This window comes from Zosterops lateralis, assembly GCF_965231275.1.
Source record: "Zosterops lateralis genome assembly, chromosome: 22".
NCBI classification, from domain to species: domain Eukaryota; kingdom Metazoa; phylum Chordata; class Aves; order Passeriformes; family Zosteropidae; genus Zosterops; species Zosterops lateralis.
The window spans coordinates 3009638-3023144 of record NC_139782.1 but is presented as its reverse complement, the minus strand read 5'-3'; the positions used below and the strand labels follow the sequence as shown (position 1 = coordinate 3023144).

The following is a 13507-nucleotide window of genomic DNA, read 5'->3' as shown; positions in this document are numbered from 1 at the left end:
AGGTTTCTACTGGAGCTTTCTCACGCATTGAAAAATAAACAGAGTGATGTTTTGCAAGTATGTGTCCCTTACCAGGGGAAAGGACAAATTGATGAAATTTTGGGTTGACCTGTGCGGTCAGAGAAGTGTTAAGCTCGTCCCCCAGGCCCTGATCAAATTCCAAAGACTATATAAGTCAGAATCTCAAAATAAAGTTTCTTCTTTTTCTCACTTCTCAACCTGACAGGTGACTGTCGTTTTTCATGTCCATCTAGTGACAACTCACTTCCTACAATATTCTCAGTAAATAATTAATTCAATACTGACAATATTAGTGCAACTAAAACTTTCTATCAATTCAGTATCACTGGTCTCCGTGTTAATTTTCAAAGTAAGAACACAGAAAAGGGTCACCAGTGTCAAACATGCAATTCAGTACCACAAAGCAGCAAAGCTATACCTAGTGATGTAAAAGCTGATAAACTTACACTGGAAGACTGTATCACAACATGCAGGACACATCAGAAGAAATGTTTTCCCAATTCATTTTTATTTTGGTTTCCATTGTTTACAGCACTGTTACAGGACTAACTCATGCAAATTTATCACCTTAAATACAGCAGAGAGAAAACTCACTGGTAAGAGTACTTTGAAGAGCTCCATCAACCTAATGAATAGCAAAAGTAAGTAGCAGCAATAAGATAAAAGTGCATTTAGCTGACCTTCTTTAATGAGAGTTTGGGGAAGACTGTTTTTGGAATTACCTGTTTTAAGGAATAGTTTAGCATTCTTTAGGAGAATCAGAAGAGAACAAACTCCTCGTGATAGTGTTCATTCCTCCACCACTCTCAATTAAAGAAGTACAGCTGTAATTTGTTTCAGAGGAATCCAGCTTATAGGCCAATCTGTTAAAAGTTCCATTCTTGATCACTTGGGCTTCCAGGACAAGGGTTACACCACACATGTTAGCAGCTTTGCTTCTGAAAAAGTTCAAGTGTTTCTTTCCCCATTCTGCAGGTTAGGCTTGTGCTCTGCAGTGAGAATGCTGACAGCACCCAGGCCTGAGCAGAGTCAGACACACACAGCAGCAAGACACCGGGTTCTGAGAACCCATCAATTTCTCTTCCCTTCACAGATAAGACACTGGCTTAAAGATCAGCTCATTTATCAGATTTCCCCTAAAGGCCTGCTGAGGAGATGCTAACACTACCTCTCCAAAAGCAAGATCAGCATTTCAAGTAGTCATGAGCTGCTGAGCAATGGTACATCATCCTCTGCCTTGACCTGGAATTGGCAATATCCTTGTGTATTAGGGATGTGCTTAATGTTTTAACTCAATAGAACAGAACATAGGTTATTATAACTGTGTGTGTGACAGCTGGAGAGACTAAAGATTCAAATTTATTCAAACAAAACCTGCAGCAGAGTAAGAGTAGATGATTCCACTTACTCCAATATACTTCACCACAAGATCAGAGTACACACTTCCAGAAGCAAGGACTCAAATTTCTTTCTTGCTCATTCTCAGATTTGATCAAATCTGTATTCCTATCCTGGTGGATGCCTGAGGAACCCAGTCAAGGTCAAAAAAAAACCTGATAGAAACAGCTTTTCAGTTTGAGTTGGAGTCAAAGCTTTCTAATGGAAGGGAAAGGTTTATTTCCTTTCTGCATTCTAGGGATGTAAAAGTCTCACTGCCAGCTCCTACACAATTAAGACATCTCAAGTCTTTCTGCAAATCTCAGAACAGCCTTACCTAAGAAGTACTTACTGACGTTTGACTATTTTTACTCCCTCAAGTATCAGGCAGATTCTTTCTGGAACTGCCATGACATGAAAAACACGGGACTTATCACAGGCACATATATTCATACCTGAGCATGAATGAGAAATCCTAAAGCCATTTTCATTTTGTCAATAAGAAAAACACCCCACTGCTCAGGAGTTCTCATTTCAGCTTGTACTTGCTCAAAAGACAACCCATATTCTACATGTGTGATGCTGAAGAGATTTGGGTTGTCACTAACCTCAGAACTACAGGATTTGATTCTGGATTCCTCAGACATCTTGTAGGCAACAGAAAGATTATAACCAACACATGGCAAAATTCTGACCCACAAAGAGGAAAAGAAGCTTGCAATAGAGGAACATAATCCTACTCAGGCTCCTAAAATCAGTGAGAATTTCTTCTCTATCAATTACAACAGGAAGAGACTCAAGTCCTTACAACTCCCAAATATTATATTCCAAATGCATCAGGGTAAAACTCAACAATTAATTTAATGTATTTGCAAACAAAGAATGTATTAAATAAACAATCCATTCTTGCCCTGGCATGAACACAAGAGCCACGACTCCCTCACCCCACAGGAGCTGTACTTGCCAGCATGTTCTGATACTTTTAACAGAAGAGAAACATCAAATCCTATTGCTGCCCGGACTGTAACATTCTGTGGGAACTCTACGTGAAGCAACATCTCTTACAGTGTGTAATCCACATGCTGTTCTTGTGGCCAAAGAGTGGTAATGGAATTCCACAGGCATGCTTCCAGAAATACAGCTTTGCTTTTCCAAAGAAAAACCCACATTCATCAACTGACCTCATAATGCAGTGCTTTACATTGTGTCAACTGGCTTCTCTTTCCTTGTTTTCTTCCTCAACAAGCTGCCAAATTATCAGCACTATCTCCTTCATAGGAACTAGTTCTGTCTTTGCAAACTATTTATCCATGACAGGAAACAGGCTGGACTGTGTTATTAAAGAGCTCTTAAGAGAAAGAAACTAACTCCAAATACACTAAGCTTATCAACCCAAAATCTTAGTGCCACCTGCTCCAGCAGAGAACTGAGTTTTGTTCACAGGTTTAAGCATCCTGAGAGCAATAAACCTTTCTGGGAAGGGACATAGTGATTTTTTGTTATGTTCTAGAATAACTGAATATTAACCTCAGAGACAAGCCTGTGTGGGCCATAAATGCTTTGTGAAACCACCATCACATCTGTGTTTGATCAAACAACTGCTTGTCACAAATACATCAACCTGGGGCTTGGAAGTCAAAAGTTCTGTCTTTATGAAGTAAAACAAATGACTCCATAAAGATATGTCAGAATAACTTTTAACCTGGTAAACATTTGCTTGATTGCTTTAAATTTGTTTAAAGCAAAATGGAGTACAGTAAAAGCCCCCTGTAAATGTATAAAGCACACACTCCTCCTGAAGTAGCCTGGTCTCACAAGGAAAAAGAAGAGTTATTAACAGCTAGTGTTTAGAGGTGGGACACAGAACAGGGAAGCAGAATCCTACTGTTCACACAGCAACTGGAAACACAGCAATATGCTCTTGCTCGTTCCCTTTGGGGAATTCCATCACCCACCATGTTCTCTGCAGTAATTAAGAGAGCACTGAAGGGAAACTGTGGTTTTTCTCTTCTCACACTATCTGCTCTGCTGCAGGTACTGATGTGTGAACATGTTGAGCTCGCTGTCAAGCCAACCTGCTTTGTTCCTGCAAGGACAGAAAGTTTTGTAAGATGAATGAAAGAGCTTTTCTCAAGCCAGTCAGAAAGAAGTGCAACAAAAACGAGTACACAGCAAGGCATGGAGTGCCAGAGATTCATTCCAAAGGTTCATTCCTTGCAGGTCAAGAATGCTTGCCTGCTGTCAGTCCCTAAGCTGTCAAGTTCAAACACAAATCTTGGACACAACTTCACGCTGGTCTCACTGTTTAGGTAAGAAATGTTTGAAAAAGTTTTCCCAACAGCCTCTGCAGGGTAAAGAAAGCAGCAAACTGGGTACAAAGGTGCAGGCAAAACTTCTTGCACAATTTTCTAAAGGCCTGAAGGAGTTTGTAGGAGTCGAAGACCGTATCTTTTCATAAATGGGAAGGAACTGTAATTCCAAACAAATAAAAAACAGGAAGAGAAAGGTTCTTTGTGAGACAGAAGCTTTAAATGACTGTCAACAGTCCATAGGAAAGCACCTAGTGAAAGGGAACATGGCTTGGTAGGGAAAAGTGCTGACACTTGCACATCAAGTGCTATGATGAAGACAGAATGAACTCTAAGCTACAGCTCATATGAACACCTTGGGGGAATCACATAAAAAACAATTGTATGGAAAAATCAAATCTCACCTGAGCAGTTTTGCTTTGCTCTGCAGGGAATCCAAAACTTCAATTTTTTTGTTCATGGCAGAAATTTCTTGCTCAAGGTTCTCCCGTGTGACATCCACTTGCTGACACAAATGAGCAAACGTTCCAGCAAGCTCTCTATGAAACAAGAAGAGTTGAATATGATGGAAAGTAAGATCAAGCAGCACATTCAAGGAATAAATCCCTTTGATGTATAGGGATGATGGTCAGATGTTTATCTTTCCACTTCTGCACAAGAATATGTCAGAGCATTTTGAGACATGAAGTACATTAAGTCTAATGCCTAACAGCACCCAAACACTACATATTCAAAAGAAAAGTAATAAAACAGGTGCTGTGGACTCAACATTTTTTGAGCTTGAGTAGAGCTAGCTCTTCTCAAGGGAAACTTTTCAACAGTTTTTCTTTTTCTCAAAACAACTTTGTGCAAGCAATATTTCTTTCTCATAACAACAGGTGTTGTTTGCTATTTCTGTTACTTAGCCAATGGGAGAGGTGTCAGCCCTATGAACCAAAAACGTGTCTTCTTAGTGCAGCATGTTGTAAAAGGGCTGAATAAATTATAAATAAACCCTTCTAATTTCTACTGCCTTCTGACTGGAGCCAAGCACCTTTATTTCGTGTCCCATCACGACAAGGTATCATTACATTTTTTAAAATCTGGAATTCAGCACAGTTATCTTTTTTTAACAAGGAATAGCATTAAAAAAAAAAAAACAAACAACATAATCTCCATGAGGTGTTATCTGAACACAGGGAACTCACTGCTGGACTTGGTGGCTGCAGTTGGAGCCCGTGTAGCTGACGATGAGCTGCAGCTTCTCCCCCGCGTACTCCACAAACTGCCGCTTGAACGCTCTTTCCTTGGCCCTGGTGGTCCAGGTGAGGCGCTCGTACACATAGAGCAGCCCATAGAGGCCAAAGGAGAGAGCAATCAGCCTCCAGCCCACTGCCTTCCAGACCTAAGGAAGCACAAGGGAAAACAGATCATAGGGCAGTCCATAAAAGCCAAAACAGAGCAATCAACCTCCAGCCCACTGCCTCCCAGAGCTAAAGAATTACAAGGAAAAACAAATCACAGAGCAGCCCATAGAGGCCAAAAGAGAGCGATCAACTTCTAGACCTTAAGAATTACAAGGAAAAACAAATCATAGAGCAGCCCATAAAGGCCAAAGGAGAGAACAATCAACCTCCAGCCCACAGCCTTCCAGACCTAAAGGAGCACAAGGAAAAACAAATCACACCATCATTGTCTCAGACTGATGCTCATTCCCAACAACAGTGCACAGAGCACTGCAAAATCAGCTCACTATACTCAAATCGAAGATCAAAAGAGAAAAGAGGTCACTGTCTGTGAATAGCAAATATCTACAGGATCTGGCAGTGCAAGTGCTTTTTACATCAGTGCTCCAACTTAAGTTATAAAAATGCAGCCTAGAATGCACACATACCACACCACCAACCACGATGATCCCCATGGAAGTGCGGGAAGTTAAAGAGGCCAGTCCAGTCACCATGGACACCATGAGTTCTTCCTGGGTCATAGAGCCCTGAGGCAAAGGAGGCAGACTGGGATTTGCTGGTGTTAAAGGGCGCTGAACCTAATCAGAAAAGCAGAGACAAAACAAAATCAAAGGAGAGAATAAAAGGGGGCAAACCACTGCTCTTCCCACCAAAGGAACTTCAGCAGCCACTGAAATAATAAATATCTACCCCAACCACTGAATGAGGTATTCTACCTGGTCATTATAGCCCATCAAGGCCCGACGACCATTCTTTGGTCCCAAAAATCTGTTCACCAGCATTGTCCATCCAAGAGAGAAATGGAATTCTATGTCCTCCTGGAAGTCAGCACACAGCTTGTCACAGTTCAGATCATAGCTGAGCATGAAGCACTGCCGAGGAATCAGCATGTCTATTTGGCCCCGCACAGACACCGGGAGGAGGGGTTTTAAACCATCTGCACAGAAAACAAAAACATGCAAAAAAGGCCTGTTGAGTTCACAAGAATTAACTGGTCTTGTATTCCATAATCAGGGTGCTTATGGCTTGTTTCATCCTCACATTAACTTCCCTTAGTATGTTAAATTTCATAAGCCAAGCATGTTGCAAAGTAAGAGATACATATCAATTATTACTAAACTCTTGGTTCTTCAGACCAACCCAGAAGGAAATCTTTCCATGGACTCTCCAAAATCCTTACAGGTAGCTGGTGAAGTTTGCAGATTAGCAAAACCTTGGAAAACAAAATCTGAAACCCAGTTCTACAAGTATTTAGTCCCATATTCAGACAGGCACCTAGTTACAAGTAATTTGTATTTCATTAGGATTTAGTGTGAGAATCTCCCAAATTTCCAAAGCGACAGTTCCTCTCTCTCAGGAGGATTATGCTGTGACTGTACATATTCATTAGGAAATCACTGCACAAGTTCAGACACAGAACTAATCCTCTGCACAACAGCATCACTCATCAAGATGGAAACTAAGATGGTGCCAGCTGCACATCAACCATTGAATTAATGAGAAACTTGAAACATCTACCTAGTTATTTTGCATTGCAATTCAGAGGAAAAGAAAGGGCAATATTGCCTGTGGAACTGACCTATCATTTCTTGCTGCATTGTCTGCAGGGAAGTTGTGATAGCACTGGAGCAACGATCTGACATGTTACGGCCCAGGCCTTCCTCGATGTGTTTATGCAGCTCCTGACAAACAAAGAAAGGGTTATAAAGATTAGAATAAACATGGCTAAGATGCAGGCTGAAGGTGCTGGAGCTTGCTAGTTAAAAAAGACCCTCCCAGAACAGAAGCACACAGTCTGTCAGCCCAGTGTTCCAACATTAATTTCATACCACCCCCCATTTTTCAGTGAAGAGGATGAAAAGGCAAATCAAAAAAATCTCACATGGACTCTTTAGTTCAGGAAAAGTTCTGTTCAATCTATATAACATGATATAAAATGTGTATCAATTTATTACTGAAATTATTAGAAAACTAAACCTTTAGCTCATATCCTAGTTTGAAGACTGTTAAACATCTCAATGAAATGACACAATTACTCAGAGCTAAAAAAGGTCTCTTAAATTGCTTAAGCAAACATCACTTACACTCTTGTACACTTTAAGAACTACTTGAGATGGATGGAAGTCTGCTTGATATTCATCTACCAACACTGAGAGCCGTCTGATTTCTTCTGCCATTGCATTTGACACCTAGAAAAACAGCACCAGAGAGAAAATGGAGCATCGGAAAGCTTTTCTCCTCTTCCCATCTGTAACTCCCACATTCCTAAGTACTTCAAAGCTTTGTCAGCACTGTGCATTTTCCCCACCATGCTGGTAGCCCTTTCAGACAATCCAGTTTTCTGCAGACACTCCTCCTTACCTGCCTCTCCACCTCCTCTGTGATTTGTTTGATTTTCCGCTTGTAGTCTTGAGTGAGGAGCTCCAGCTGTTTGTCAATAAAGCCCAGACGATCCTGACGTTCCTCTCGCATTTCCAGACAGTAAACTCTGGTGAAAAAAAAAACAACCCTGTCCATCAAAATACCAGATAAATGCATTTCTGATTTATAAATATATTTGAATTCCAGAAATAAGACAGATTTTACTGCCCAGTAACAAAACATGTCAGTATCTGCAACACATTACACAGTCCTGGCACAGGAGAAAAATAAGGTCCTTTTCCCAATACTTCTATAATTCACTAGAAGCAAGACCACCAATACATGTCCTTCCTGCTCTCAAACATGTATTCTGCTTTGCATTTCAAATGCTCATGTTCCCTGCCATCTCTCCCAGAATACAAACTTCAGTCATGCAGGCACCAAGCACCATCTCTCACCGCTGTTCCTGGGCAGCCACGTGCACGGAGTCCATGATGAGACGAACATCTTCCGCAATCTGCTTCGCCCTCACCGTGTGCTGCTCAAATTTTGTTTTGACTGCTGACTGTGAGATACATTCCTGTACACAAAAGGCAGCCCAAGATTAGCAGCAGGCAGGACCATACCTATTCCCAACATGTGTCCCAACAAGTGCCAGAGTAAAATCTAACCAGAAGGTCAGCACACATAATGCTCACCTCAAACCTTCTCTCGAAGCTTTGAAATTCAAGCATTCTAACTTGAAATCCATCTGCCAGTGCTCCACCTGAGAGAAGGAATGCACAGAACAACCACTTAAATTTTGAGAAAGCAATCAGATGTTGGACATCAGGAAATGCTCTTGCTTTAAAGTGAAGCCAATGCAAAAGTGCTACTAAGTCACTCCTCCTGTAGTGATTGCCTTATTAATAATTTGGCCTACCCCAATTTTATACACTTTTGAAACAAGATACTATTGACTTATAGAGAAGAAAATTAAGAGTAAGTTTCTGCTAGCTTTCCTCACCTCCTTCTGGCATCCCTTGAGCCCTCTGAATCCTGGCATTGAGCACCTCTTTTGCAGACACAAAGAAGATTCGATCCCCTGCCTGGGCTCGATCCACCACACCCAGCTCATCCACCAGGAAACTGGTGCATCGCTCCATGTGCTGCCGGCGCACCTGAGGATAACCATGACAAACCACTCATGCATTAAATCCACGTTATCCATCTCTTAGAGGCTAGACCAGGCACCCAAATGTGCTCTACTGGTCTAAGCTACCAAAAAAGCTTAAAAAAAAAAAAATCCTATTTTATGGAATTATCTAGAGGTTATCTAAAGTGACCTAACTTCAAAGGGCCCCTGTGAGACTCTTGATTTCCTGCTCAGAAATTTCAAGAGTCATGTCATGATCACTAGTCTATGTTCCCTCTAGTCTCCCCACTATGGTGATAAAAATCTAACCTTTAAAACAATCACACAAAGCACTGATTGTATCCCCAAGGACCAGAATCAAAACAGACTCCATAATGTCCATGCAAAGAGAAGTAGGTTAAACACAGCACAAACCTCTTCCATGTATTCTGGCTCTGAGGCAGATGCATCCCAACGATTATTTAAAATAAATATATTGGGGCGGGACAGACGTTCATTCACCTTGTGAAAGAACTGCTTCTCCTAAGGAAAATGAAACAAAACCTCTTCAGATTAACACAGGAAATATTCTTAACCTTTAGCCAAATTCATTGAACAAGTGGACTTGCACGTACAGTTTGCATCAATGTTGATTCAGAATTTGCCACCAGGACAAATACATCAGCATCAAGACAGAATTTGTCAATCCAGCTGTCCAGCTCTGTAGTTACATCAATGCCAGGGCTAGCAATAAAAAGAAATGAGATATTACTGTGCTGTGAATACAGCAAAAACAGAATTTAAAAACTTATTAAGAGCTTTTCAGAGCAATAATTTCCCATGTCTGAGCTACACTGCCCTGAGGTGACAAGAGTACAGGCTAAAAGGAAGTAATGACTAAGAAAAATTGCACTGTTAATTACAGCAAGGGACTTTGGTCACGGTCTTAGATTAGAACAGGATAAATTCCCTTGAGGTTTGTCAAATAAGTATTTGAAAACACGTGTGTAATTAGTCTGTGATAATCAGGAAAGGAAAGAAAGTTATTTCTCACCTGTCCATCAGCACCAGGTCGTCCTTTAAGAGAGAACATTTGGAATTGGGCCACATTACACTGACTAGGCTGCCAGCATTCAGATGTTCATCCTGATGAAGGGCATGAGCCAGCTGGTTTACTGTCTATGAAAAGATGGAAATAACATTTCCTGTATGCCAAGACCCACTAACACCATTATACTCCCTTCAAGGCTGTTCACTGCCAACTTGAGATAAAGACAAAGTTCAAATTATTTTCTCTCTGCAAAATTTTCCGTATAAAACCTTCTTGAATGTCCTAGTAAAAAGGCAACTGCTAGGGGGAGTTTATGAGAGATTTTTCCTGTCAGGAAAGGTTACTGAGGAATTATGAGGAAGCCTGTGATTCTGTCAGTTCTACAAAGCTCAGAATTTCCTGAGTCATTGTTCCCTGCTATCACTAACAAATGCAACATATCATCTCATTCATAAAATCATTCATTTTATGATCCCCATCCTGCAACTTGCTTCATTCCTTACCTCCTACATCTAACAAGAACTCATTCTTCATCTCCACTCCTTTAATGATTAAAATCCTTAAGGGTGAAATTTAATTTTTTTTCCTTCCCTTTTCTGACATTTCTGAAGAGCTCTTTCCATTAACCTTATGCTTAAGGAAATTGTACCTTAACACTCTTCTTTTCCTCTGAGCCTTCAGTCAGCAGGAAAGCCTCACGTCCATCTGTCCCTTCCACACGCAGGAAGCAATTAGTGGTGTGTCCAATTCCTGAAGGAAGAACTTTGTCCCACAGCATGGCATTTATCACAGTGCTCTTCCCATTGCTTGTCCTGCAGGCAGATTAAGGACAGTGTTTGAGGCTTCCAAGAGCCAGGTATGCTCATTTCAATATTACAAAGGCAAGTTCTCTAAAGCCAAGCTGTATCAAAGCCATTAACATTTTGGGCAAAAAATAACAATTCTGCCATTAGCATTTCCATGAAAAGACTTCTCTGTTTCCCTATTTTAAGACTTCTTCAAATTGAAGAATTACATGACACAATATTTGTTTCCAATTTACAAGAGCACCCGTATCAGGGACAGACATTACAAATAAAAAAACTAAAGCTCTAGTGTTTATATAAATATTTTTTACTGGTTACAATACTCAAATCCTTTACCGAATGGGGAGCACAGGCAACACAAGCACGTGACTCACCTCCCAAAAAAAGCAACTTTCATATGTCGTCTTGCCAACACTTCACTGATACCACTGACTTTTGACAGGTAGCCTTTGACTTCCAGTACCTGCTCCTCTGTGGTGACAGGATCAAGCTCTGCATTCTTGTGTGTTTCTAAAATCAAAACAGATCAAGTCTCTGAATGCCAGAAGCCATGTGGGTCAGTCCTGGGTGAAACCCCTCCCTGTGATGGTGACACTGAACATTTATCTGTGTCCCACAGCTCGTGTGGGTGATCCTGACATAGGCAATGATGTCCTGAAACAATTCTACAACAGCATTTATCAACTGGCCTCTTCTGTGTGTCTCATAACCGTTCCCATTCCTGGCACTGCCTCCAACAGAACAGCAACTGCAAACGGTCAAGCACCCTGAGAGATAAAATCTGTCTGTGCCTTAAGCTCTTAAAGCCAATTACTGGCGTATGTTACATGTCAGTAGCAATGATGAGTTCAGGCAGGAATATTGAAAGGATTATAGGCAAAAAAAAAACCCCTACTGGGGTTGTGTAATTAATTTAATTAATTTAAAAACTCCCAAACATAAAAATCAACCATAGCTTCCTAAGTAGTTCTGTTTCTTAACACACATGAACTTCTCATCTTCAAAATATGAACCTGAACTGCACCCAAATTCAACAAAATCATTTTCAGTTTTTTCTTACGAACATGAACGCATAAACAGACAAGCATGTATAAACAAACACAGATTTAGCAGGGCCATTTAACTGATTGAGGGGGTTTGGTGTGTGTTCTGGGGGAAACCACACGTGGGCAGAGCACTGTCACACACTCATAGCTCAAGAACTCAGCTCACCTTCCAGGAACGAGGAGCTCTCGCTGATGTAGGCAGCCAACTGCTCAAAGATACCATTGATTTTCTTCTTTGCAGTGACAAAATGTTTAAGTGGAGAAGCATTTACCTCAGCCATGTGTCTCTTATCCTTCTTCACTGCAACTATTGAGTTGGAACGAGTAAACAACAGGGACATTGCGCTACAGGGAGAAATCCAGTGAAGAAAGACCAGTGTCACCAAGTGTCAGCAGCTGCCCGAGGGGGTGCAGTGACAGGACAAGGGGGAAAGACTTTCCACTTACAGAGGGCAGGGTTAGATGGGATGTTGGTAAGAAATTCTTCCCAGTGAGGGTTGGGAGGCCCTGGCAGAGGTTTTGCAGAGAAACTGTGGCCACCCCATCCCTGGAAGCGCTCAAGGGCAGGTTGGACAAGACTTGACCCACCCGGTGTGGCAGAACCTGCCCCTGCCCATAGCAGAGGACAATCCTTACAGTTCCCTTCTAACCCAAACCATCCTGTGATCCAACCCAGCATCTTTACAAGAACTAGATAAATACGCATTTTAAGTACTATCTTCTTTCTTTCACAAAGAAATTGTTCCACTTCAGACAACTCATGTATCAGGGAAAAAAAAACCCCAAAACTCTTTTCTTTCTCCCTTCCAATCAACAGGCTCGCAGTGATCACTCCTCTCCATCCTCCGCTTACTTTCAGGATGAGTTACGTTTTCACAAGTCAGGCATGGCCACCTTGAGGCCCTCTCGAAGACAAACGGCAGCAGTTTGCCCTGCCTTTTCCCTCGCCCCGGCCGCACTCCGTCCCGCAGCTCCTTCAGCAACGCCGAGTCCAGCCGGTCTCCACCCCTGTGGCAGAGTGACCGCGGATGAGGGACACAGAGGCTACTGAGCCCCGTCACGGGCTCTGCTCCCCCGCCACCCCACTGTGCCCGGGGAATGTCTCTGGCTCTCTTCTCCCGTCATAGCAGTGTGCCCCAGGAATGCTCTGGGCTCCGGTCCCCCGCCATCCCGGTGCCCGGAGAATGCGCTGGGTTGACGCTCCGGACGGACGCCGCCACCCCCTCAGCCCTCAGGGGCGGGAGAAAAGGGCGGGAAGCGCCCTCGTCGCGCCCCCTCAGGACCCTGCCCCAGAGGGTCCGACACTCACTCGTCTCTGCCCTTGTCCCTGTCTCTACCCCTGCTTCTCCGGAGGCGACCCTCAGAGAGACCAGCCCGGCCTGGAGCAGCTGTCAGATCCCCTGGGCCCGGCCCGGCCCCACCCGGGGCTCACCTTCACCGCCGCTCCGGCACCGCCGCCATGTCACTGCGCGCCGCCGTCGCCCGGGAGGTGCGGTCAGGGCGCGTCATCGGCGCGCCCCGCGCGAGGCATGCCGGGAGTTGTAGTTTTGGGGCCTCACGGTGGGCGGCGGGGGCGGCGGCGTGGGCCCCCCCTCAGGAACAGAATCCACGGGCCGTGTCATGGGAAAAGGTTTAATTAGAGTTCCCCACGTTCAAACCGTACAGCTCGTTAACGCCCACCACCGAACCGGCCCGAGGAAACACACAACGAAATAACAAAACAAAACGAAACAAAAAAACCCTGCTGCTGAATAAATACTTAATACACATTTTGGACATCTCGACGACTGGCTTGTCAATCCCTTCATTTGGTAACAGACAGTTCTGGATTTCACGTAACAGGACTTAGTACAGTTTTACTTCTCAAATGATTGCCCCGGCTGGATTTTTCTCTCCTGGGCACAGGTGAGTGTGTGGCCTCGAAATTGACCTAAAAAGCTGAAGGAGAGCAGTGGGGAAAGCAATCCCACTATATGG

The 13507-nt window shown here is 43.0% G+C and overlaps 1 protein-coding gene across 1 annotated transcript; it reads right to left on the bottom strand.

Moving 5' to 3' along the window:
• Positions 1 to 517: 517 nt before the first annotated feature.
• MFN2 (mitofusin 2) lies at positions 518 to 13043 on the bottom strand. Its single transcript, XM_083876793.1, has 19 exons — positions 12963 to 13043; positions 12384 to 12538; positions 11697 to 11875; positions 10859 to 10994; positions 10328 to 10490; positions 9682 to 9806; positions 9263 to 9371; positions 9063 to 9170; positions 8520 to 8673; positions 8212 to 8279; positions 7972 to 8093; positions 7514 to 7640; positions 7237 to 7341; positions 6732 to 6834; positions 5869 to 6089; positions 5581 to 5730; positions 4895 to 5091; positions 4112 to 4246; positions 518 to 3484 (listed from the first exon to the last, which is right to left on the bottom strand). Exons 3-19 carry the CDS (start codon positions 11869 to 11871, stop codon positions 3415 to 3417), a joined length of 2268 nt encoding a protein of 755 aa, XP_083732919.1. The 5' UTR covers positions 11872 to 11875; positions 12384 to 12538; positions 12963 to 13043; the 3' UTR covers positions 518 to 3414.
• Positions 13044 to 13507: the final 464 nt, after the last annotated feature.

Bases quoted from the DNA above. Each gene is read 5' to 3' on its own strand.
- MFN2 (XM_083876793.1), bottom strand. From the start codon at position 11,871: ATGTCCCTGTTGTTTACTCGTTCCAACTCAATAGTTGCAGTGAAGAAG. The intron at 8,674-9,062 runs GTTTGTGCTGTG...GGTTATCCTCAG, and splicing joins AGCCAGAATACATGGAAGAG to GTGCGCCGGCAGCACATGGA. The intron at 8,280-8,519 runs GTGAGGAAAGCT...TCCTTCTCTCAG, and splicing joins TCAAGGGATGCCAGAAGGAG to GTGGAGCACTGGCAGATGGA.